This window comes from Taudactylus pleione, unplaced genomic scaffold (assembly GCF_031769625.1).
Source record: "Taudactylus pleione unplaced genomic scaffold, aTauple2 ptg000207l, whole genome shotgun sequence".
In the NCBI taxonomy this organism is placed as follows: domain Eukaryota; kingdom Metazoa; phylum Chordata; class Amphibia; order Anura; family Myobatrachidae; genus Taudactylus; species Taudactylus pleione.
Window position 1 is genome coordinate 3,040,243 of NW_028284609.1, and position 25,178 is coordinate 3,065,420.

At 44.0% G+C, this 25,178-nt stretch overlaps 1 protein-coding gene across 1 annotated transcript in view; it reads right to left on the bottom strand.

Moving 5' to 3' along the window:
- PAWR (pro-apoptotic WT1 regulator) overlaps positions 1-25,178 on the bottom strand; it is a 143,857-nt gene that overhangs the window by 42,203 nt on the left and 76,476 nt on the right. The window contains 1 exon segment of the mRNA XM_088478106.1: positions 3,062-3,187. Coding sequence (XP_088334232.1) covers positions 3,062-3,187 — 126 coding nt within the window.

Consider the following 25,178-nt stretch of genomic DNA (forward strand, 5'->3'; position numbering starts at 1 on the left):
ATTAAAGGCAGTACGGAGTAGATGATAGTATAAGTAACGTAAGGAAAAGCACACGAGGAAAGAGGACACTGCCATTATATGCAGGATAGAGTATATGATAGTATAAGTAAGAGAAGGAAAAGCACACGAGGAAAGAGGACACTGCCATTATATGCAGTATACAGTATATGATAGTATAAGTAAGAGAAGGAAAAGTACACGAGGAAAAAGGACACTGCCATTATATGCAGTATAGAGTAAGACAAGGAAAAGCACACAAGGAAAGAGGACACTGCCATTATATGCAGTATAGAGTATATGATAGTATAAGTAAGGGAAGGAAAAGCACACGAGGAAAAAGAGGACACTGCCATTATATGCAGTATAAAGTAAGAGAAGGAAAAGTACACGAGGAAAGAGGGCACTGCCATCATATGCAGTATAAAGTAAGAGAAGGAAAAGTACACGAGGAAAGAGGGCACTGCCATTATATGCAGTATAAAGTAAGAGAAGGAAAAGTACACGAGGAAAGAGGGCACTGCCATTATATGCAGTATAGAGTATATGATAGTATAGGTAAGGGAAGGAAAAGCACACAAGGAAAGAGGGCACTGCCATTATATGCAGTATAGAGTATATGATAGTATAAGGGAATGAAAAGCACACAAGGAAAGAGGGCACTGCCATTATATGCAGTATAGAGTATATGATAGTATAAGTAAGAGAAGGAAAAGCACACAAGGAAAGAGGACACTGCCATTATATGCAGTATAGAGTATATGATAGTATAAGTAAGAGAAGGAAAAGCACAAAAGGAAAGAGGACACTGCCATTATATGCAGGATATAGTATATGATAGTATAAGGGAAGGAAAAGCACACAAGGAAAGAGGGCACTGCCATTATATGCAGTATAGAGTATATGATAGTATAAGTAAGAGAAGGAAAAGCACACAAGGAAAGAGGACACTGCCATTATATGCAGTATAGAGTATATGATAGTATAAGTAAGGGAAGGAAAATCACATGAGGGAAGAGGACTCTGAGAGCTTACATTTTAAAGATATTACCTGACAATTATTGCCATTAACATTTGTTTATATATTGCCAGCATATTGCGTTAAACATTTGAAATCACAAGAAAAGGGAAGACCTTTTTGGTATATACACCCCACTTACCATTTATCCTGCCTTTTTGCACATAGTGTAATCCGCTCTGATTGTTACCTGAATAATCACAATGACCAGGGGGATATTCAGTTCTCAGCTATGTGCAGTACCCAAATCCCAGAGAATTACAACTGCCCAACATTGCTCATTTTCTTATGCACCTCTATGGGGAGGCGAGGGAAAACTGGCAAAGTTGGTAACCACAACATGCCAGTACTTTGACCATTCCCGCATTATTCTTATGGCACTTCATATTGAGATCACTAATCTCCATGTAATACAAAAGAATATTTTGAAAATGCAATTTATTCTGCCACCTATTTGAAGCCAAAATGGATGTGATGCCCCAAAAAAGTGTTCTGGATGTTATAACTGGTATCTCTGTAAAAGACTATTATATGCCTGGCTGGTACCTGTTGGCTGACCAGTCTATCCAGTGGATCAAAGCTTTGAATTAGAGATCCAGCAAATTGTTCATAGTTTCAGTAGCTTAGTGATCGATCAGAACAACTAGTTTGTATAATGTGTGGGCACCATAAAAATATAACTAGCAATATCGGACACTGCGTCCTGTCAGTGAGGCACAGAGATGAACAAACACACAGTGTATCCTTCTATTACTCAGTACTATTTATTAGTGTTAACTTCCTTGTCACTTTCACAGTTAAGATAAAACAATTTAAGTAGGAGAGCCTTTACACATACTTGTTGTTTAGACTCCCGACCAAGGAAAAATTGGATAGGAGCAATTGTCGGAACATCAAAGCTAAATATTTTGTTTGCGTTCCAATGAAAACTTTGTGTGACCTTCCGAACATCTTTCTGGCGTCTACACAAACAAAAAGCTGTTTGGTGAAGAGATACATTGTACTTAGAGGAGGTTGGAATTCTGACTCATAGTTGTATGACTGATAGAAATGAAACAAGCACAAACCTGTGCTTCTGGTAGAGTACATCCATTGCTTGTAAACAGGGACTAGAAATGCATTCAGGCCCTGATTCAGAGCCGGACGCTCTGACAGAGCACTCGTTCTGAATCAGGGCCATCCCTCTGAATTTTAGAGCGGCCTCCTGGCCACTCGCATAGCTGTGGGTGACCACCCACAGCTATAGCGGGCAGCGAAAAAGATGGTCACGATGGTCAAGACCATCGCGACCATCGGGCTTGCGACGAGACCCTTGTGATAGGGTCTCGTCTGCCGCAAGCCCTGGAGTGCTTTTGGCTCTATCAGAGCCAAAAGCACTCCCACTGACATCACTTGTGATGTCAGTGGGGCCAGCCCCAGAGGGTAGGCGTTTCCATGGGAACGCCTCCATCTGGCCAGCCACGCCCCCGGCACACCCACCAAAGGGGGCGTGCGGTCACTCACCATCGACAGCACGCCCCCTTTGTAGCGAGACCCATAGCGACGGCTTATCTGTCGCTATCCGGGTCTCACGCATGCGCACGATGGAGCCGCCTCCGTCGTGCGCATGCGCACTGGCCCAACATCGACCCGCTTGAATCAGGCCCTCAGTTCACTATGATTACTGTTTACATGATGAATACAATCACTTCAATTACTGTAAGTTGTACAACTTAAGAGGAGCCTTTTTTTTTTTGCAGGTGTTTAGTTCATTAAACATATATTGTTGCAATAGCAACATTTACTTTCATCAAATATCCCTGTCATATTATATATATATATATATATATATATATATATATATATATATATATATATATATATATATATATTGTGCATAAAGTCGAGGAGACTGATGTGTTTGCTGAATACTCTGGATGCTATGTCAGTGACAACATTTTGTATAGCATGGACTTATTTATTTACCTTATTACCTTAGGTTAAAATAAAATAGGCTAGGTCAAAAATTCTATCACTGAGGTAAAGAGCAAAGAAACACAGTCTCACCGGCTGCAAATAGTCACTTGAGTTGACAGGTAAGGATTCATTCTGTACTGTGTTTTGCTGGGTAACTGATTCTTCTCTCTTCCTTTCTTTCTGTCCAGCTTCATCATCATCGAAATCATCAGGGCTCTACCGAAGTATAAACAAATGTGTTAACATAGGTAATAATTGTGCTAATTTTAATTCAATAAATTTCACTTAAATACAATTGTGTAACAGTAAGATGGGAAAATAACAATAGTAATACATTTGTAGATTGATACTTATGGTGCGTACACACGGTATGATAAAAATGCACGATATGAACAATAACGATATCGACCATATCGTTAAGCGCATTCATGTTTTGGTGCCAAATGACCAGCGATGATTACAAAGGGATTTGCGGGTCGCTGGCTCGTTGTTGGTGGGTTGGTGGTGTGCTGGATGAATGATAAAGATCAACCAGCACACCAGGAAGGTGCAGGACGATCAGTCAGCGATATCGTCATCGCTGACTGATCGTACCGTGTGTACGCACCATAACCCTGCAATAACAGTGTTAATGAATAGCTCCACTATCAGGTAACTCTAAAGAGTTGTTCGCTACATAAAAAAAAGAAGTCTCATCCTATAATCCAGGCAGACCTGGATGTAAAATGCTTCACTCACTAAGGGGCAGATGTATTAAAATGAGATCACCCTTTTTTTGTTGTTTAAAAAAGGGATTTTAAATGTTGCTAAAAATATAACAAGGCATTCCGTGGAGAAAAGAAATGACTCGATGTGATTTTGTAAAAAAAAAAACATAAGCTCATCTGAGGATGGTGTTATGTCTACCTGAAGCCCTGGCATGGCTACGGACACGCCCTCTGTTTTGGTCTTGTTATGTATGGCTTTTCATGCTTGTGCATGTGCAGTTTGCACAACGGCATATCACATGTTACTGTGACCACTCACACATGCAAATTGTGTATCACAACAGCAGTAGGCTAATGTGATATAAAAGGACACAGGACGTTGGAGAGTCAGTCACGGCATGACCCCTCCTGAATTATTCATACATTGCTTTGTTATGAAATCCAGTATTGCTGCGACACCAGAAGTCTCAAAGTACTTAGATAAGTAAACTTTTGATACATCTCCCTTATATACAGTATGACTGCCCTTTCTTGGCAACGTGAAGAAGCATGAATACAGCAAACACACGCAGAAGGTATATGTTAGCTGTAAAAAAAAAAAAAAGAAAAGTGTCATGTTAAGTGACTATTTTGTTAAAAGCGTATGATAATATGAGATATGGTAAGAACTTACCCTTGTTATCTCTATTTCTACGAAGTCCATAGGGTTCCACAGGATACCTTGGGGTATAGGTGATGACGTCAGTCTTCAGGCACCACAGAGTTAAAGTTTTCAGCCTCCCAGGATGCATCTGGGTCCCTCTCCTATACCCCGCCCCCGGGCCAAGGCATCTCAGTTACGTCACAAGCCATAGGCCGGAGGAGGAGAAGAAAGAGAGAGAAGAAAAAAATCTGGACACTCACAAGAATCACATTCTCACCATAGGGAGACGGAAAAAACGGTGACCAGAATAAAGCCCATCTGCAGTACAGGTGCGACAGGGCGGGAGTCCTGTGGAACCCTATGGACTTCGTAGAAATAGAGATAACAAGGGTAAGTTCTTACCATATCTCATATTTTCTACTTCAGGGTCCATAGGGTATCCACAGGATACCTTGGGGATGTCCCAAAGCAGTATCCTTTAAGGGTGGGGACGCTCCAGTGCTGAGAGGAGAATCCGCCGCCCGAAGGAAGCATCCTGAGAGGCAAAGATGTCAAAAGCGTAATACCTCACAAAGGTATTGACAGAAGACTATGTAGCAGCCTTGCAGATCTGAACTGCAGAGGCACCACGTCTAGCTGCAAACGAAGGACCCACAGACCTAGTGGAATGAGCCCTCACCAAGGAGGGAACTGGAAGACCTTCATGAAGATAAGCTTCTGAAATTGCCATACGAATCCAGCCTGCCAAAGTCTACTTTGAAGCAGGCCAACCCTTTTTACGGAAGCCATAGAGGACAAACAAGGCGTCCGACTTCCTAAAAGAAGAAGTGCGATCAACATAAATTCTCAATGCCCGCACAACATCCCAAGTGGCGTCACCCACTGAAAGTCCAGGTGAATTGAAAGCCGGCACAACAATTTCTTCATTGATGTGAAAACTGGATACCACTTCGGGAAGGAATCCCGGACGAGTGCGAAGCACCGCCCTATTCCTATGAAAATTCAGAAAAGGGGGTCTACAAGAGAGAACCCCTAAATCCGACATCCGTCTGGCCGAGGCAATGGCCAGAAGGAATATGGTTTCAGCTGTAAGCCATTTAAAGTCCACTGAGTCCAGTGGTTAAAACGGCGGTCCCTAGAGAACTCTCAGGACCACAGCCCAATTCCAAGGCGCCACCGGTGGAACAAAAGGTGGCTGAATGCGAAGAACACCTCGCATAAAGGTGTGCACATCAGAGAGCGCAGCAATCCTACGATGAAACCAGACTGACAGGGCAGACACCTGCACTTTCAGAGAAGCCAGGCGAAGCCCATGATCCAGTCCAGCCTGTAGGAAAGCCAACACCCTAGACAGGCGGAACTCCCTAAGGGAATAACCTCTAGGTCTACATCACCGGAAGAAAGTATGCCACACACGATGGTAGATTCTTGCCGAGGAAGGTTTACAAGCTCTTAGTATGGTTTGCACCACGGAGCTAGAAAAACCCTCTGGACCTTAGCATGACCGTTTCAACAGCCACACCGAGTCAGGTCCGGGTGAAGACAAGGACCCTATGACAGCAGATTCGGTCGTAATGGTAACCTCAGAGGAACGTCTACTGACAGACTCTGGAGGTCGGAGAACCAGTGCCGTCTGGGCCACTCGGAAGCTATCAACAGTAGCGTACCTCCTTCTTGATTTGAATTTCCGTAATACCCGCGGAAGAAGGGAAAACGGAGGGAAAAGGTAGGCAAACTGGAACATCTACTAGACGGACAGGGCATACACCAGAGACGCCTTTTCGTCTCATGTTCGAGACCCGTACACCGGCAACTTGTTGTTGTGCCGGGACGCCATGAGGTCTATCTCTGGAAGACCCCACTTGTCCACCAGACTCCGAAAGACGTCCTGGTATAAAGACCACTCTCCCGGTTCCTCCTTGCTGGTTTAAATAGGCCACCGTGGTGGCGTTGTCCGACGGGACCTGCACAGGGTGACCCTGGAGAACCGGCTGTGCCCGCTGGAGAGCTCTTGACACCGCATGGAGCTCCAGAATGTTTATTGGAAGCTCCGCTACTGCCCGAGTCCACCTGCCCTGAAACAAGTGTGGACCCGTGACAGCTCCCCAGCACCGGAGACTGGCGTCCGTTGTTAACAGGACCCAGTTCGCCACCCAGAACGGGCGTCTGCAAACACCAGGTTAGAGACAGGCGAACATCCGGAGTGAGCCCCATCGTCTGGGACTTGAGACACTGAGGCAATCCATTCCATCTGGACCGGATCAATAGCAGCAGAGGTTTGGAGTGAAATTGGGCGTACTCCACCATGTCGAATACCGACACCATTGAGCCCAATAATCTCTTTGCCAAGTGTGTCGACACTCGACGACACTGCAGACAACTGCGCACCCTCAACTACAAAGCAAGGATCTTTTCCTCCGTCACAAAGATCCACTGCTGCCTGGAGTCCAATAAGGCCCCGAGGTGCAGGATCCTCTGAGACGGGGTGAGAGTGGACCTCTGCCAGTTTGTCAACCAGCCGTGACGTTGCAGTACCGCAATCGTCAGATCCAGATGGTGTAAAAGAAACTCTGGAGACCCCGCTATCAACAGGAGGTCGTCCAGATAAGGCAACAGTCGGACTCCCTGCGTCCGCAGGAGAGCCGCCATGACCGCCATGACCTTGGTGAATACCCGTGGAGCAGTCACCAGGCCAAAAGGCAGTGCCCGGAACTGGAAATGTTCGTTGCAGATTGCCAATCTGAGGAACTGCTGATGGCGCAAAAAAATAGGGACATGCAGGTAAGCGTCCTGGATGTCCAATGACACCATGTAGTCCCCAGAATAATGGACCGCAGGGTCTCCATCCGAAACAGAGGCACCCTCAAGGACTTGCTGAGGGCCTTTAGGTTTAGTATTGAACGGTAAGACCCATTGGGTTTCTGCACCAAAAATAGAATGGAATAGAAACCCAGGCCCCTCTGGGAAATTGGAACATGCACTGCGACCAGCACCGGGCGAACTGAAGCAGACGCCCCCCACTTTGGGGTCCCCCAAAAGGAGGCCTGGACCGTCAGGCCGCAGGTTTGTTATCTGACCTAGGAGCCGGACATCTGGTACTCCAGACCTGATTCTTGGGCTTGGACAATTTCTTGGCCCCAGCCTGCCGTGGACAGGACTGTACTTTAGGCCTACCTTGGGCCCTGTGAGGCCAAAAGGACGACCCACCAGCACTAGAAAGAATCGTAGCAGACAGAAGACATGCAGATTTTGCTGCTGCCAACGTAACTACAATTTTGTCCAGATCTGGACCAAATAGTACCTGTCCAGACCTTCTAATCCCTTTTTGGAATCCGCGTCCGCTTTCCAAGAACGCAACCATAAGGTGCGACGAGCAGCCACGGCTGCAGAGGAGATCCTAGAGGTGAGCATACAAATATCTAAGGCCGCTTCATTAATGTAAGTGGCCGAGTCTCGGAGATTGCCCACCAACTCGGTCTGTTCAGCCGAACAGTCAGAGTCCAAAGCCGCCTCCAAATTATCCGCCCAGCGCTCCATAACTCTGGCTACCCAACACACGGCCAGAGCCGGTCAGGATGCTTCCCTGCAAGGGAATAAACGGCTTTGAGGCAGATCTCCACCTTGCGGTCAGTGACATCCTTCAAGGATGACATCGAAGGCATAGGCAATGTGGCACTTTTGACTAGGCGTGTGACATGTGAATCCACTTGCGTAGGGGATTCCCGCTTAGAAAAATAATTGACCGCAAACGGATAAGCCACGGCTAAGCGTCTCTGGGGCTGAACCGTTTACCTGGATTTTTCCACGCCTCCTCTAAATGATCCACTAATTGATCAGAAAGAGGGAACACCGTAGCCTCACCCTTAATATCCTTAAAAAGGCATATATGAATGTGGCCACCAAAGGATCAATATCCTCAATAACTAAAGCCGAGCGGACCGCTCGAATAAGACCAGGGATATACACCTTGGACTTAGCGTCCGGCTCTTTGGTACGGAGAGGTTCTTGGTCAGATAGATCCAGAATCTCCCCATGATCTGACGTCTCATCGTCATCCCCATAAGGAGCAGATAAAGACGCCACCGGCCGTTATGAGGCCGCAACACACCTGTAAAACATCGGACAAATGCTGAACCGATGTAGTTAAGAGTATTAACCCACGCAGGCTCCGGAGAAACCTGGGAAGGGACAGGGAGACTGTGGGGTACCATCAATTGTCTCGGGAACTCCCGCATGGGTGACGACACCACTGACTGCTGGGACAAACCCGTCTGGGTAAACGCAGGTGGCGGAGCTAGCTGGCCCACAAGGGTTGTAAGCGCCTTAGCGAAACAAGCCCAGGGAGGTTCCTGTACCGGGACCGTGACCATAATCGGCCGTGACAGTGCCAGGCACTGGGGGCATAACCCCTCCGCGTTACCCTCTCCCTCCGCTATTGGTACCTTACATTTAGTACACATGAGCTGGAGAGGAAAATCAGTCTCAGACATGATGGTAAGTATGTGACACTCACACCTATACGTATTGGTATAGTGTGAATAACACCCTGCACACCGCGCACCGCAAGGGCTTTGAGCAGAGCAAGATCAGGGACAGTAATAAAGCTGACAGTAGAAAGTGAAAGTACAGACAGCAGACTAGCAGTTCAGTCACATACAATGCAGAAGAAACAAATCCCTGCACTATTAGCGCTGATTCTCAACTACTCAGACCCTCAGGCTGGTAGGACTCAGCGCTGCATACACTGACCTGTGACAAACAGAGGAGAGGTATGCTGGGGGACCCAGACCGCAATGCCACCGCTCACAGGCTTCCAGCAGTGTTCACCATGCTTTAAAGATGGCCACCGAGGAGCAGAAGATGAAGGAGGCCGGCCTGGGGAGGACAGCTGACACACTGTGGCCAATCAGGCAGAGCAGAGAGGCTGTGTGCAGCAGGGGAGGCGCCGGCTGTGAGACAGGGAAAGCGCGCTCCCCTGGCATGCATTTAACCCCTGGGACGCCGCAGCGCATGCCGCTCAGCAGCGGCCCGCTGTCCCAGGGGGTAGTGGAAGCGCAGGTTGGTCGCCTGGCTCCACGCTGCAGCCAGTCCCCAGGGAGCCCCCTGCCTGGGGACTCAGGACCATGTGACCAGCAGGGACCCACCGCGGGACCCCGCTGCTTACCTGCATCCCCTTGGATCCGGCCATGGTCCAAAACATCTGGGGACACCGCTAGCCGTGACCCCAGATGTCTACCAGCATCCCCGGATCAGTACCGGCGTTCTGGTACCGGCGGGGTGTAGGGGAGACGGCATGGACGTCAGTACTGACTGTCCATGCTGTACTCCCAGATGTGCAGCCAGCGCTGCCTTTAAAAGAAACTTCAGGGGCTCTTCATAGCCCCCCTCTGCACAGTGCCTCCGACTCCGGCCAGGCACCGACGAAACTGAGATGCCTTGGCCCGGGGGCGGGGTATAGGAGAGGGACCCAGATGCATCCTGGGAGGCTGAAAACTTTAACTCTGTGGTGCCTGAAGACTGACGTCATCACCTATACCCCAAGGTATCCTGTGGATACCCTATGGACCCTGAAGTAGAAAAATGATTAACCTAACACAAATATGCACTAGGTGCTGAACATGCGCAGTGGCTCCCTACTTCCCTGACATCCACTTAAGTGCCGTACGGCACACTTGGTGCATAGTTTATGCATATCAAGGTGCTTGGAGAAGCAGGGAGGTGCACTCTGAACTACGATCACACCATTATACACAACTTGGAAAGAGGTAAAAAAAAATTGTCCAAGAAGGGTGTGGTATATTAGGTAGTCATTCCCAATAACGGCACTGACAATATCAATTTACAAGCATGTCGACACTGTGAAATGTTGACAGTTGGATTTTACAGTAAAGCTAACTCTAAGCCTAGCCCTAATTGCAGCCTAACCCTAGTCGAACCCTAACTGTAGCTTAACTGCAACCCTAAAATCATGTTTCCTCATGATGACTACAGATGTCTCTCTTTTTTTTACTGTTGCTTCAGTTGTGCCAAATAGCCCCTCTGGGCGTGCCATGTCCCGTGCGACTCTGGTGCGCAGAGCATAATCAAAACACATAGAAGCGACGAAACTACATTGCTAGCTTACACTCATTAACTCATGCAACATTTGTGTGTGACAGAGTATGAATCTGCATAAAAAGGGCTCCAATAGGTTACTTACACCAGGTTCCGCTGTGCTTCATCTGCAACAGTTCCTGTGCAGTTAAAGTCGGTGCCCAGTGTCTCTAGTAAACTATGAGCAACTTCTCGTTGCATCTGCGATGCAAATAGGAAGCAAAAGACAAATATGGTACGTACTCCTCTGTCTCAGTCATGCAGGGCATCTCGCGTTGTATGGCGAACGGATTCCCAGTAAGTGAGGAGACATCTGTACAAATCATCCAAAAATGTTATTGAAGAGCAAGGCAAGAAATTGTATTTGAGACTTCATTCCTGCACCTTGTGCCCATTTACTCTGCAAGCAAAATGCAATAAGGACGTTTGTACTGAAGTGTCATTTTTTAACATACCAAGGGCCTGATTCAGAGGTGGCTACAGTGGTGATATCGGACACAAGCGGGCCATGTTTTCAGTCTGCACATTCGTCGGAGTCTCACTGCACAAGTACATGCAATGGTTACCACTAGGAGAGGCTGTAAGAGCTGGAGATTTCAGAGGTAACACGGAGATGGATAGCTAGGAGGACGCCATGTTCAGATGGTGAAATTGCTCCTGCTATAGGGCCACTGCCAGTGGGCTCAGAAATGGGAACGCATAAAAATGCAGAACAAAATGCAGCTGCGTCTCCGTGTACCTCAGATTCAGGCCCAAAGACAGCAGCTGGGGATGAGAACTATTATTTTACCAGGTACTGCCCACATCGTGTGCAGAAAACCTTTACATTACATAGGAGAAAACTGTTAAGGATTCTCTAATAATTATTTAAACAATCTGTAGAAAAAGCTGAGCCCTAAAAGCATATTAACTGAAATTCCTCCTCTGTCTTTCATCACATTGGAAAAACTCAGAACCTGTGTGTATTAACTAATGATTTGCATAGACTACAGATGAGTGGATTAACGCACAAGTTGATTTCCAAGGAAGTTATAGCAAACATAACGGACATGATTTTATCATTGGAATTTATTTCCGTATATCAGAACCGCATCATTCTAGAGTTGTGGGGGGATAGGATGGTTTATGATGGGGAGTTGATCAAGAAGTTTTTACATATCAGCAGGAAGTCAGTAATATTATTATTATTACCAGTTATTTATATAGCACACACATTCCGCAGCGCTGTACAGAGAATATTTGTCCATTTACATCAGTCCCTGTCCCAGTGGAGTTTACAATCTTTATTCCCTATTACATGCACACACCAACCCCAAGGGTTACATTTTTTTGATGGAAGAAAATTAACCTACCAGTATATTTTTTGGGGTGTGGGAGGAAACCGGAGTACTTGGAGGAAACTCATGCAAGCACAGGGAGAATATACAAACTCCACACAGGTAGGGCAATGGTGGGAATTGAACCCACGACCCCAGTGCTGCGAGGCAGTAATGCTAACCATTAAATTGTCTGTGCTGTCCACTATAGTTTAGCTGTTGCTGTTATTATTTATAAAGTACCAAACAAGAAACACATTTGCTGTACCGTGAATATGTAATCAGTCCCAGCCCCATTAAAGTTTACAAACTAAATTCTTAAGACAAAAACACACATTAAGGTCCTTTTTTGTGAGCAGCAATTTAAGCTACCAGCATGTTTTTGCTATGTGGGAGGAAAACCACACAAACATGGGAGAACATGAAAATAAACATCCACACAGAGAGACCTGGATGGATTCCTAATTGTACTAACAAAGCTTTAAATGAAAGCTTCCATACAGTATTTTTCTTCACATATAAACAAGGCTCCACATACCCTTAATTGTCACCACACACTTCCACATGCCCCCATATATGCCATCAGACTCTTCCAGGTGCCCCTTATTTGCCATCAGACTCTCCACATGTCCCTTATGCCATCAGACCCCTCCAAATGCCCCTCACATGTCACCATACACCTCCACATATTTCTTATATGCTATCAGATCCCGTAACAAGCTTCTTATATGCCATAAGACCCTTCCATATGGCCCTTACCAGCATCGGATTTTATTACATGTTCCTTATAAAATCATATATGCCCATCTATCTAATAACCTTTACAACTGGAGCCCATATAGAGAGGTTGGAGCACACTGACTAACAATGACTTCTGCATGTTGTGCAGAGGAGTAGGTCATGTGATGCGCCCATAGGTCTTCCCTCCAGCCACTTGCATGACCCTGCATCTACTGAGAGGCAGGAACCAGCCAGATGCCATGCTGTTTTATCTGGCACACGTCCTGTTGGTTGATCGCAGATGCACTAAGCTTGCAAACCACTATTAAAATATAAGATCAGTTGTGCAGTGTACAAACTCCATCTAGAGTCATTGCCAATTTAACCTCTGTTGCTAAGCTTGTTTTAGCACTTTTGTGCAGCCCATTTTCCAATCCAACCCCCCCCCCCCCCCCCAGAAAACAAAACTGAGCATTTTTTTTAAATTGCATGAGATACATACTTCTCCTTGTACAGAAAATACAATCCAAAATGGCCCAAAAAGTTTGTGTGTGGGGAAGGGATTTATTGGAATTTGAAGAAAGTGAACTAAATTGTATGTATATTTTTTTCAATAATCCACCTTTCCAAAACAGCAAAATGCTAGGATTTGACACATACATTTTCATAATAAAAACTGATGATAGTTTAAAAAAAAAGTTTATTGTTTGAATGAAACACATAAAATGTGAAGGTAAAATATGTTAGCTTAACAAAACATACCTTTTTGAAAAATAGATAATCAAATGAGGGCGCCCCTGTGTTTATGGATGTCAGTACGATGGAGATTTGAGTATTAGAAATCCCATTTCTGTCTTTCTGTAGTAGTGTTCAGCAGTCAAAAACTACTAAGGGGGTAAATTATTTGTAAGTGGGGATTATAATGATATGTGCAGTGTAGGGATGTTCTCTGGTGATCACACATGATTACCAGCGAATAACGTCTCAGTTATCACAACATTCTAAAGACTATACTCTCTTCTTTTAAATGGGTGTGCATGCCAAGATGAGAGATATAGAGAACTTGGCTTGTAAAAAATGTATGCAGTGTTTTGTCTAGAAGGGTTGGGGGCTTAATGGCCTCATCACTTTACAAGTGTGATGATGTCATCAAGCTCTGACCCCTCCGCAGTCCAAGTGACAGAAACTATAAGGTAAAGTAATTTGAACTTTTAAGTAATTTCACCTACCATTTGAAACTAGAGTCCCACTCATCCCTTAGCAGTGAAGGGGTTAAAATTGAACGCATATACTGCACACTTGGCATACAGCTACAGCACTGTATCATCTAGCTGGGTTTAGAGAAAAGCCTATTGTAATTATCAACTAAGGTATAATAGGGTCAATTCACACATTTGTTGGCTTCCCATCCAAAAGTAAAAATAAGTTGGTATCATTAAAAAAGATGTCCATTCAACTTGTCTGTGGTGGGACCACACAGGTTAGGACTACCACATTTTGAGGGAGGATTTATATGAGATCATTGCGCAATGTGACCACAGTCTTTTCAGAAAACAGAATTCACCCCATACTTTCTTTCTGGTCCCCAACAAGGTAAAACAGTAATCTCAGGTTTGTATTGTATGTCCTGAGAAAACCAGAACACATGGGAGACATAATATAAATGCACATGCATTACATTGGTTCTAAACAAAACTTATCTGTTCTGTTTAAAACAGTAGTTGAAGCAAAGCTTAAACTAATTTGCAATAGAGGACATTCCCTTTAAAACATTGAGAGATTTTTGCAGTTGATTAAATATTATCAATAGAAGGGACCATTTCCCTTTTACAAAATTAGTAGAACAGTGGTAGGATACTAGAATAAATGTGTATACAACTCAAAAAAACAAACATTGAACAAGAGATGCATCACAATGACTGGTCTGCTATAAAGGTATTTGTACTTATGCACATCCTCCATATATGAGGATGACCCAAAGTTTACATTTCATGATTCAAAATAAAAGTAAAAATGTGTAGTGGCATTTAGTCCGTCAGTTTCTTTCAAAATGCAAAAATGTTATTTAATACAATGATCTGGAACAGAATAATTACACATTAAAACAAGAGATTGTGAACCTTTGGACTAAATGTCAGCAGCTGCCCTGTGAACATGTAGTAAACTACTACTGCAGTTTCTCAAGTCATTGACATGTTGGGTCACACGGGATATGCAATTGGTGAGAACCTAGCAGCAAGATTAACAAATCTCTTAAATTTTGCCAAAGTAAACCTTACCCAGAACATCATTTCCTTAAGCTCCAAATTATTAAACAATTACAAAAAATGACTAAAATGCAAGCTTGTATAATATTTTTATAGTAATGATTAAAGACATTTGCTTTTAAATTATATACATTTTCATCTTGTCCTTTAATACAAATTAACTTATGGGGAAATAGATCAGTGTATTAACTATAAATATTTACACATGCATAGGCTTATTGCTATTGGAAACACAGAACCACATGCAAGTTGTACTGTCCGGAGATACCGAATGGAGATTGAGAGCCTCAGGTTCTAATAAGGGCTGGATTGCCCTTTACTCTTGTGAAACTCCATCTGGTGCTCCTATCCCAAATTCTACCAAACTGCAGAGCATATATTGCCCTGGCTATAGAGCAGCAAAGGAACATCCCACCAGCCTGTATCTGACTTGAATTGGTCCATTATAAGCAATGTAATGTTGACATCTGCCTTCCTCAACAATTTGAGCCTGTGGAATGGTTTCCAGTGAGTAGACCCAAAATCAAGATGGGGAAGACTTTGGAGAGGTGTACAGGGCTCAGTTCAGACAAGGCTAGTTGATAGATTAAACCATAGCAGGTGAGATCACCTAACCGTTGATCAGGTGGGTCAATAACGGGGAAGAGAATAGTGTGAAATAAGAGGCTATTTTTGCACAGACTGAAAAATATGACCACCTGAAACTAACATGAATAGCATCCAGACACCTACTAGTTCCACAGCTAGTTTCAACACATGCTTGATGCACAACTTGTCAGCCATATTTACACTAGAGTGGCACGGAGCAAATTCTCCTGGTTGTGAATTTCCCAAGATATAGAAAAATTTGTTTTTAAATGCGACATGCCATCGCACCTGGGGAACTCCTGTCCATGAACCCTGCATTCTATGACCATTATTGAGGAAGTCTTTATGTGGGTTGCAGTCAATATTATAAGATCACAGCCCTACTGGGCAGGAGTATACTTACCAGTGTCGATTAAGCAACATAATACCCAAAAGCGGTATCTCTATATATACCAAGTAGGTAGTGCAAGTCATGATGGACATAGGCAGGATCTCCCTAAAAAGTAGTGACAGATAAAGGGCAACAGTTTCATACTGAATTAATAACAATCCCCTGGGACAGTTTTGGGGTCAGACTTGTCCGCACCATTTTCTACCTCCTGTAAATGAATGGGCTGTGTAAAAAGGTGAACTGGACCTTCAACGCCTTTTGAAGACATACAGTATATGCCATCGGAGGAAAGGAATTGGGACAGATCTCCCAAGCAGCTTCTATTCCCCTGTTGGGAGGAGTCACAAGAATTAGCTGCAATATCTTAGTATATGAACAGATGGTGCCCTTATATTTTGTTTATGAAAGGTGAGAAGGTAAATTTAGAAGCAGTGCCATTCCTACCTTGCAGTATTTGAAGCACCTGTGTGAGCACTCTAAGCTACTAATGGGCAAAACCTGCAAGTGTGCAAGCTGGCTGTTAGACCACTGGCCCTGATTCAGAGCCGGACGCTCTGACAGAGTGTTCGCTCTGAATCAGGGCCGTCCTTCCTGATTTTTGAGCGGCCTCATGGCCGCTCACATAGCTGTGGGTGACCACCCACAGCTATAGCGAGCGGCCAAAAAGATGGTCGCGATGGTCAAGACCATCGCGACCATCGGGCTTGCGATGAGACCCTTGTGGTAAAGAGTCGTCTGCCGCAAGCCCTGGAGTGCATTCGGCTCTATCAGAGCCGAGAGCACTCCCACTGACATTACTTGTGATGTCAGCGGGGCCGGCCCCAGACGGTAGGCGTTTCCATGGGAACGCCTCCGTTGGGGCAGCCACGCCCCCGGCACGCCCACCAAAGGGGGCGTGCTGTCACTCACCATCGACAGCATGCCCCCTTTGTAGCAAGACCCATAGCGACAGCTTGGCCATCGCTATCTGGGTCTCGCGCATGCGCACGACGTAGCCGGCTCCTTCGTGCGCATGCGCACTTGGCCAACACCGACCCGCTTTCGAGCGCTCAGCGCTCACGAGCGGGTCTGAATCATGGCCCTCTGTACTCTGCGCCCACTGTTAAAGTGCTGGTTCTGGTCCCAGCTGCAAAAACAAGTTGCAAGTACTTCATAGGGAACAATGGCACAGGGAGATGGTTGACACAGTAACTTAAGGTTACTTTCGCAGTTCTCACCATTGAAATCAATGGTGGGACCTGTTCATTGGCTGAGACGTGGAAGGCTCTCCTCTCTCACCCAATGAAAAGCTCAGCACCTGGATTTTTATAGTGAAATCCCGCATCGGAGCGGTCATTCGGGAGAGGACAGTACTAAGTTCGATGGTCCACGTATTTTCGGTTAGTTTTTTTGCCAAGCCCCTGGATGCCTACATGGACAGAACAGGACGTGATCCATGCATAGGAGGAGGAGAGTATGGATTTAGGTACCTTATGGATTCCTACTGGACAAGGGGACATGATGGGCTTCAGGGATACATAGGTGAATGTGTGTGTGTGTGTGTGCATGTATGTTTTATTAAACTTTTACGGTCACGGTGTGTGTTGTGTTTTTTTAAAATATTTCTTTTGCTCTGGAACTACAGGTATCAGCGGGCCCGTAATGCCCCACATGCTGGTACTTGTGGTACTCCAAGTACCAGCATGCAGGGGAGGCTTGTTGAGACCTGTAGTTCCACAGCATAAGACAATATGTTTACTACTATCAATTGCACCACACTACATAATCAATCCAACACCCACAGGCCAGGGACAGCCCTGGACTATCAGCCTAGGCCTGGGGTGCCCTGGAGAGCAGGACCCCTTTATTATCCTCGGCCTGGGCTTACTAGCAGTCAGGAGTAATGCTTTGGCTGGGGGACCTGATGAAAGGCTTCCCCAGGCTGTAGCATTACCCCCTTCCTAGAAGTTCAGTGCTGGTTCTGGAATTTACAGAGGAACCCTACGCATCTTTTCCCCTGTATTTCCAGAACCAGGAATGGCTCAGAGCCCGTTGCTGGTTGTGCTAAATACAGGGGACCTCTATGTCTTTTGTCCTCTGTATTTTGGCAACCAGGGCTGGTTCTGAATAACCTGGTGCTGGTTGTGCTTAATACAGATGACACCTACATCGATTGTCCCCTGTATTTAGGACAACCAGTACTGGGTCTCCAAAGCCTATTGCTGGTTGTTCTTTTGGTGTGGGGGGGGGGCATTGCACAAGTTTTCATTTTTTTAAACACAGAAGCACAGACGGATCTCACTAATCCGTCCATGGTTGTGTGTTTATTTTTTACATGTCGATGCATGTATCACGGATCTCCCTGATCCATGCATGCATCTGTGTCGGTTGAGATTTGAAACTTGGATGCAAAAAGGTGATCTATTTGAGATTTCTATTTGGGTTCTTTTTTGTGTCTTTTGCGGCCGATTTGCACTATATTTTGGCCGTTAAAACAAATATGGATTCTTAGTAAATTTCCAGGTCTTATTCAGGTCTATGGAAAAAGGCTGCCAAGTTGTACCGATGGTCTGTGTGTCCGAAAACATGTTACCATCGAGTTACAGGTATTTTCGAGTTTTAGACATCAAATTAAGCAATGTCGGCAGAGTTTAGCCTTTAGTAAATTCCGAATATGCATTTAACGGACGAATTTGCCTCATTCGATGTAAGTCAAGCTAAGTAAATTTACCCCTAAGCATATCATGACAGGAAGGACACAGATGTGGCCATGTAAAGGAGGATCCAATCCCTGAATTATATGATGTGAAATATGGACTGTGAGTGCAGCATGTCAAGGGAGGTTTCTGACAGGACAGAGTTACAAAACAGGCAGATGAGTGCAGTGTTGGAGGTTCAGCAGTTTCAGTTCACGAGTGATCTTGGGAGTATCCCCCTTGTCGACCTCAAAGTTGAAACTGGACCAGCTTAGCTTATCAGAGGGAACACCTAATGGGTGTCATGAGAAGTACAGGTCATCTTTGTACAATCCCACAGTCCCTGGGCTACAAATGTTGTTCTCCTGTCCAAAATAAAAAAGACCACCAGAGTAGGTGTCCTGCTGGACCAGTTGGGAAGGGCCCACTAAATGTCCTTTTTAGATTTAAGCAAAGTAAAATACCCTTCACAAGGGACGTGTAAGAAGCCTTTAATACCTCATTTGGGCTTTTCGAAATGACTTGATACCAGTTTGAGTTGAACACCATTGCCACATTTCAGCAGATGGTGACTTGGTCCTGTCCTATTGCTAGAGTACAGCTACTTGGATGACACTGCCATCTTAAGTACCTAACATGACAAAAGGGACTTTTGGATGGAAGCTTATCTATTATCCAAAGGAACCTGTTCTGAGGAACTTTCTATATGGGGACTCTTGCCACCTAGTAGCTACTGCAGCACTGTTTGTTTTGGAGGTTTATATATAGCACAAGGTAAGGAACAGCATGGATTGTTTCTACCAGCTAAGCAATTTTCCACATATATATTTTATAGTTATCCAGAAAACAATATTTTTGTTTTCTCAGTACAGTTTATCAGAAATAAGGATAAAAATATTTAGTGTTTAGTGAAACAATTTAAATTCTGTATACCGCAGCCATTCAGGTAAAGCATTAGTTTGTGGGCACTTTGTACAATGACCTGGCTGTTTAGCATTCTGTTGGAGCATCAGAATCTGTCTATCTAGAGTGACTTGAATTAATGCTTCTAATCTCCACAACAGACACAGTAAATAGTGTATAGTCACAGCAAACTGACTGCAGTCCAAAAAACCCCAAACAATACCGCATATCACAAACAGAGGCTCAAAGCAAAACACCAGAAATCAAAAAGCAGGAAAGAGAAATATGAAAGAGAAATTTCCTACAGATATGTCCATACATCTATCTTCTGTGTGCTACCAGTAATGCATGAGAGCCGTCTGAATTGGTAGCACTGAGCATCTTTTCGTTCAACTTGTTCCCTTCAAATGCATCTTATCCTCACTGCAATGCTAATAGTACACACCGGCAGTTTTTCTGCTGCTTAAAATGATATGCGGCATGCCTATATTTTGTGTGCGACTGCAGTTATATCTGAATGCGGCAGTAGCGCGGCATGGGGCGACTAGAAGTACTGTTTAACGCGCAAGGAGGCTAGATGTATGAGGACACATCCGTACACTAATAAGAAGCTGTATGCAAAGGTTAGAATGAAAATACGTCATCCATGTTGCCATTAAAAAGATACGTTCTTCAAAATTAGAAATCAGCAGACCAATTTTGAAAGCTTTATCAATTTCCGAATCATCTAAAAAACATCTGATTATTCAGCCATAAAAAGCAATTAATAAAAGTGGCATGGTTTGTGAAGCTTTGTAATGTATTATATGGCAGCACAAGTTTTCAGTCAACTAAAAGGGGCAAGTTGAAAGAATAAGTATTATTATTATTATTATTATTATCATCATCCTTTATATGGAGCCACAAGGGTTCAGCAGCGCCTTACAAAGTACATAAGCAAATGATCACACAAGAAAAAGGTTATTAACATTACCAAACAATGCAGGACAAGGACATGGCTTATACACTTTGCTGCATTAACGATCGTAGCACTTAAAAAAACAGCAGGGCATCAGCAACCAAGTGTTAGGTGCTGTTGCGGTGAGTTAGGGGTAAGTGATGGTGTAAGTAAGGGAAGAAGCACATGAGGGAAAAGGGCCCTGCTCGTGCGAGCTTACATTCTAAAGGGGAGGGGTAGCCATACAGGGGACACAGAGCGGGTATTCAGTGAGGAAGGATCATGGAGCAGTAGGTTAGGATGAAAGTTGGACGGCTTTGATGAAGAAGTGGGTCTTCTTGACCTCTCCAAAAGGGACACGAGTATGGCAGCTTTTCTATTGTCAAAGGAACCTATACTAAGATATTGTCTATAGGGAACACCTGCCACCTAGTAGCTTCAGTAGCACTGTTTGTATTGGAGCCTTACATCTACTATTTGAGGAAAGAGCTAGACATTGTAGTCTTTGTTGCTTTACATTTGTAATTATGTATCACTGCAATATAAACAAGCCACATACACGTCCAGGGAAAATAGTCATACTAGTTATATTTGTAGTGAGGCTCAAAGCAAACCAATAGAGAATTGTTATCAATATCAAATCTGCTCATCCATATAAACCTTATATAGAAATAGCAAGGAGTAACACACTATGGACCTAATTCAGAGGCGCTTGCAAAATGCGAGAGCTCGCTCTGAATGAGGGTGGCCACATCTATTTTCCGGCCCAGCCTCCTGGCCGCTCGCTAGGCTGTGGGTGATCACCCACAGCTTTAGCAAGCAGCCAGGGGCTTGCGGCAAGACCCTTGTGGTAGGGTCTCGTCCGCCGCAAGCCCCAGTGAGCTTTCGGCTCTATTAGAGCCGGAAGCTCACCACTGACATCACGAGTGAGGTCAGTGGGGCTGCCCCCAAACGGCAGGCATTCCATCGGGAACGCCTCCGTTTGGCAAGCCACCCCCCCCGCCATCACCATCGACAGCCACCCTTTTTGTAGTAAGCCCTTGAGCGAGAGAATTTCTCTCTCGCTCCGGGGCTTGCGCACGCGCAGTGCGGCCGCTGCGTGTGCGTAGGGCACCTACATCGACCTGTTTGCGAGCGCATCGGCGCTTGCGAGCGGGTCTGAATGAGACCCTATGTGTCTACCAAAACAATTGGAATATTCACAGCAGCACAGCTCAGTTTATGAGATGAGAGAGTCCATTTTATGGAATACAGTGACCTACTGAATCAGATGATTATGTTACTAACTGCAGCGACAGTGTCATGATATGGGAAAATGGAAGGAGCCAACAGCACAGTGCAGTGATTGGTACACCTACAAAATGAACACAAAGACCCTATGCTGTCAAATATACTGTTATACTTTAATACATATACAGTTATATATTCACGCATATATCGCTATTCATTCACTTATATAAAATCATACATCTAAATGTGTTAGTCTTCCAGTAGAAAATATAAATTTTTAGGGGATGAAACAATAAATGTAAGAATACAGCCTATCAATGCAATAGGAAATAGCGATATCACTGAGGTATAAGGCACTAATGAAAGAGCATAATGAAAATATAAAATATGACGTTAATTATACGGTTTGAGTTTACCTGATAATAAATGTATCACAAACTCTATGTTCTGTGTCTAAATGTAAAGCATGTGGTAGTTAAATAGAAAGGATTTTAGGAAGTGAAGAAAGCATTCCTTGCATATCTATTGGAGGAATGTTCCTCAGATTTGGTGGTTAAGCAGTTTCCTTATACGGTCAAAGCTTTGTGCTCTTAATAAGTAATATTTTTTTAATCTGTGTCAGGGGATATTTTACATTGCATGCTGCTTTAGCTTTGTTTTATTAGAAAATACACAAGAAGCACTCCATCATGTGCAATCCTCAACAATGCATTACTGCATGAAAGTATTTGAATATACATAATTAAACAAGAATATGCTTCATTTCCGTGTAGGAAGTGTCCTTGAATCGGAGTATGTTATCTGTTATCTTTACACACTTCACAATAGCAAGTTAATTCATGCAAGAAGAGAGGGACACATAAAAAGGTAAGATATACAATACACAGTGGAACTACAGCCATGGCTAAAAGTTTTGTGAATTACATAAGTATTGGTTTTCATAAAGTTTACGGCTTCAGTGTTTTTAGACCTTTTTGTCAGATGTTACTATGGTATACTGAAGTAAAATTACAAGCATATCATAAGTGTCAAAGGCTTTTATTGACAATTACATTAAGTTTACGCAAAGAGTCAATATTTGCAGTGTTGACCCTTCTTTTTCAAGACCTCTGCAATTCGCCCTGGCATGCGGTCAATCAACTTCTGGGTCACATACCGACTGATGGCCGCCCATTCTTGCCTAATCAATGCTTGGAGTTTGTCAGAATTTGTGGGTTTTTGTTTGTTAACCTGCCTCTTGAGGATTGACCACAAGTTCTCAATGGGATTAAGGTCTGGGGAGTTTCCTGGCCATGGATCCAAAATTTCTCTGTTTTTTTCCCCGAGCCACTTACTTATTATTATCCTTTATTTATATGGCGCCACAAAGGTTCCGCAGCACCTTACACAGTACATAAATGAGCGCACAAGAAAAAGAGTTAATAGTAATACAAAACAATGCAGGACAAGGACATGGTTATAAACATAGCTGCATAACACAAACAGCAGGACATGAGCAACCAGGTGTTAGGTGTCATTGTGGGGAGTTAGGAGTAAATGATACTATAAGTAGGGGGAGGAGAAGCACGTGAGGATGAGGGCCCTGCTCGTGAGAGCTTACATTCTAAAGGGGAAGGGCAGACAGACAGGGGCGACACAGAGGGGTATATAGTGAGGAAGGAGCATGGAGCAGTGGGTTAGGATATGTGCTGTGGAATGTGTATGTATAAGATGACCTGGTGTTATGTAAAAATGAAGTCCTTCATACATCTCTCTCTATGACAGAAAATAGATTGTTTATGTGTTATTTACATGAGAGATGTACAAAATAAAGTTGTAACGCTTTAATTGTTGTGTTACATTTTAGCGTCTATATACAGCCTGACAAAAATGCAGGTATTATGTGACTGTCCTGCCATCCTAATACAGTAGTGACTACTTTAGTCCCAGCTGCTGGGTGCTATGCCATGCTCCTGTGAGTGGGTGCATCTCGCAAAAAAGTTATCACTTTTGCCTTATGGCAAGGTGGTACATCATTCTGCAAAAGGCATTGTTCATCACCAAACTGTTCTTGGATGGTTTGAAGAAGATGCTCTTGGAGGATGTTTTGGTAGCATTCTTTATTCATGGCTGTGTTCTTAGGCAAAATTGTGAGTGATCCCACTCCCTTGGCTGAGGAGCAACCCCACACATGATTGGTCTCAGGATGCTTTGACACAGGACTGATGGTAGCGCTCACCTTTATTTCTCCAGAAAAGTGTTTTTCCAGATGCCCCTAACAATCTGAAAGAGGATTCATCAGAGAAAATAACTTTACCCCAGCCTCAGCAATCCAATCCCTGTACCTTTTGCAGAATATCAGTCTCTCCCTGATTTTTTTCCTGGAGAGAAGTGGCTTCTTTGCTGCCCATCCTCCAAAAGTCTTTATCCTGTGTCCTGCCAACAGTAAAGCATCCTGAGACCATTCATGTGTGGGGTTGCTTCCGGGCGTTTTTTTTCCTGTGGATAGTTTCCTTTCACACAGAACGGTTTCATGCTATGTGTGATGGTTTTACCATATTTTTCCCCCCCTATCTTTAACATTGAAACCGTGGATGGCAGCCGTCCATTTCAGTGAATATTCCCGGCTGTAACATGGCAACCGTGCCGTGTCCGTATCATCTGAAAGGACCCATCCATTTCCATATGGCAAAAAAAGCACCCGGATTTTTGTCGTCCGGTCAAAACCAGCTTGTGTGAAATAGCCCTAAAGGACGATCCATGCAGTGCTCTTCATCCTGGTGCCAGCAGCCCACAAGCCGTTGTGGGCTGTAATGTTACATAATAAATATGTCCTGCTCCAACGCTGTTCTAAGCCACCACAATCAGAAGTTTCTGCTTCTTTTAATATTCACAATCTTCATGAATTTCTGAAAACTGTATGTTTGGCTGGATTGAGACAAATATGTGTACTCTTACATTAATGTAATCCTTGATTTAGTGTATTTTTAGATCTAAACCAGCTACTTTCACATGTTATAGAAGATAGAGGAATGTGAAGAAGGCAAAAAGCATCAGCAGCTTTGTCATGCAAAGACCCAGCCACTGTGTTGCAGGTGGGAAATTCTTGGCAGAGTCCCTAACTGCATTCCTAGATCTGCAGGTGCTCTGTATTCTGCAACATTACAAAGTAACTTTCTAAAATGACGTCCTAATTGTGTACCTTTGTAATATAGGTGCATGCAGTAGCAGCAATATTTCTTCTTTGTAATCGAGAATTGAAGAAAAAAAAAACTCCATCTGTTAATAATGTCCTACATTTTTCCTTCCTCTGTACTTTTAATTGGATATGTATTTAGATCCTCAACAGCAGATGGTTTTATCTGGATCATATGATCAGGAATAGCCAACAAAGTGAACTGTCCAAAACAGATGTAGTGATTACTTACAAAATAGTTTTAGACAGGGATTTCAGAAGATTAACCCATAAGACATGGTAATCAGGTACTGTGGCTCCTTACACTTCTTCATACTTTAAAATCCTTTTATTTGATTTTAATAAAAAATAAGCTTGTACATTAAGAACATACATACTACTACAAATACTTTATTTTGACAGACGGGCAACTATACCTGTTGTTGAGAAGGGGGCGGTTTGCGTTTATGCTAAATGGGGTATATATGTTGACTCCATGGATCTTGACACTAGAACAAATATAATGCAGTTATTTGAGACTACGAGTTGGTCTCTACTTCGTAATCTGGAGTGATGTTATATA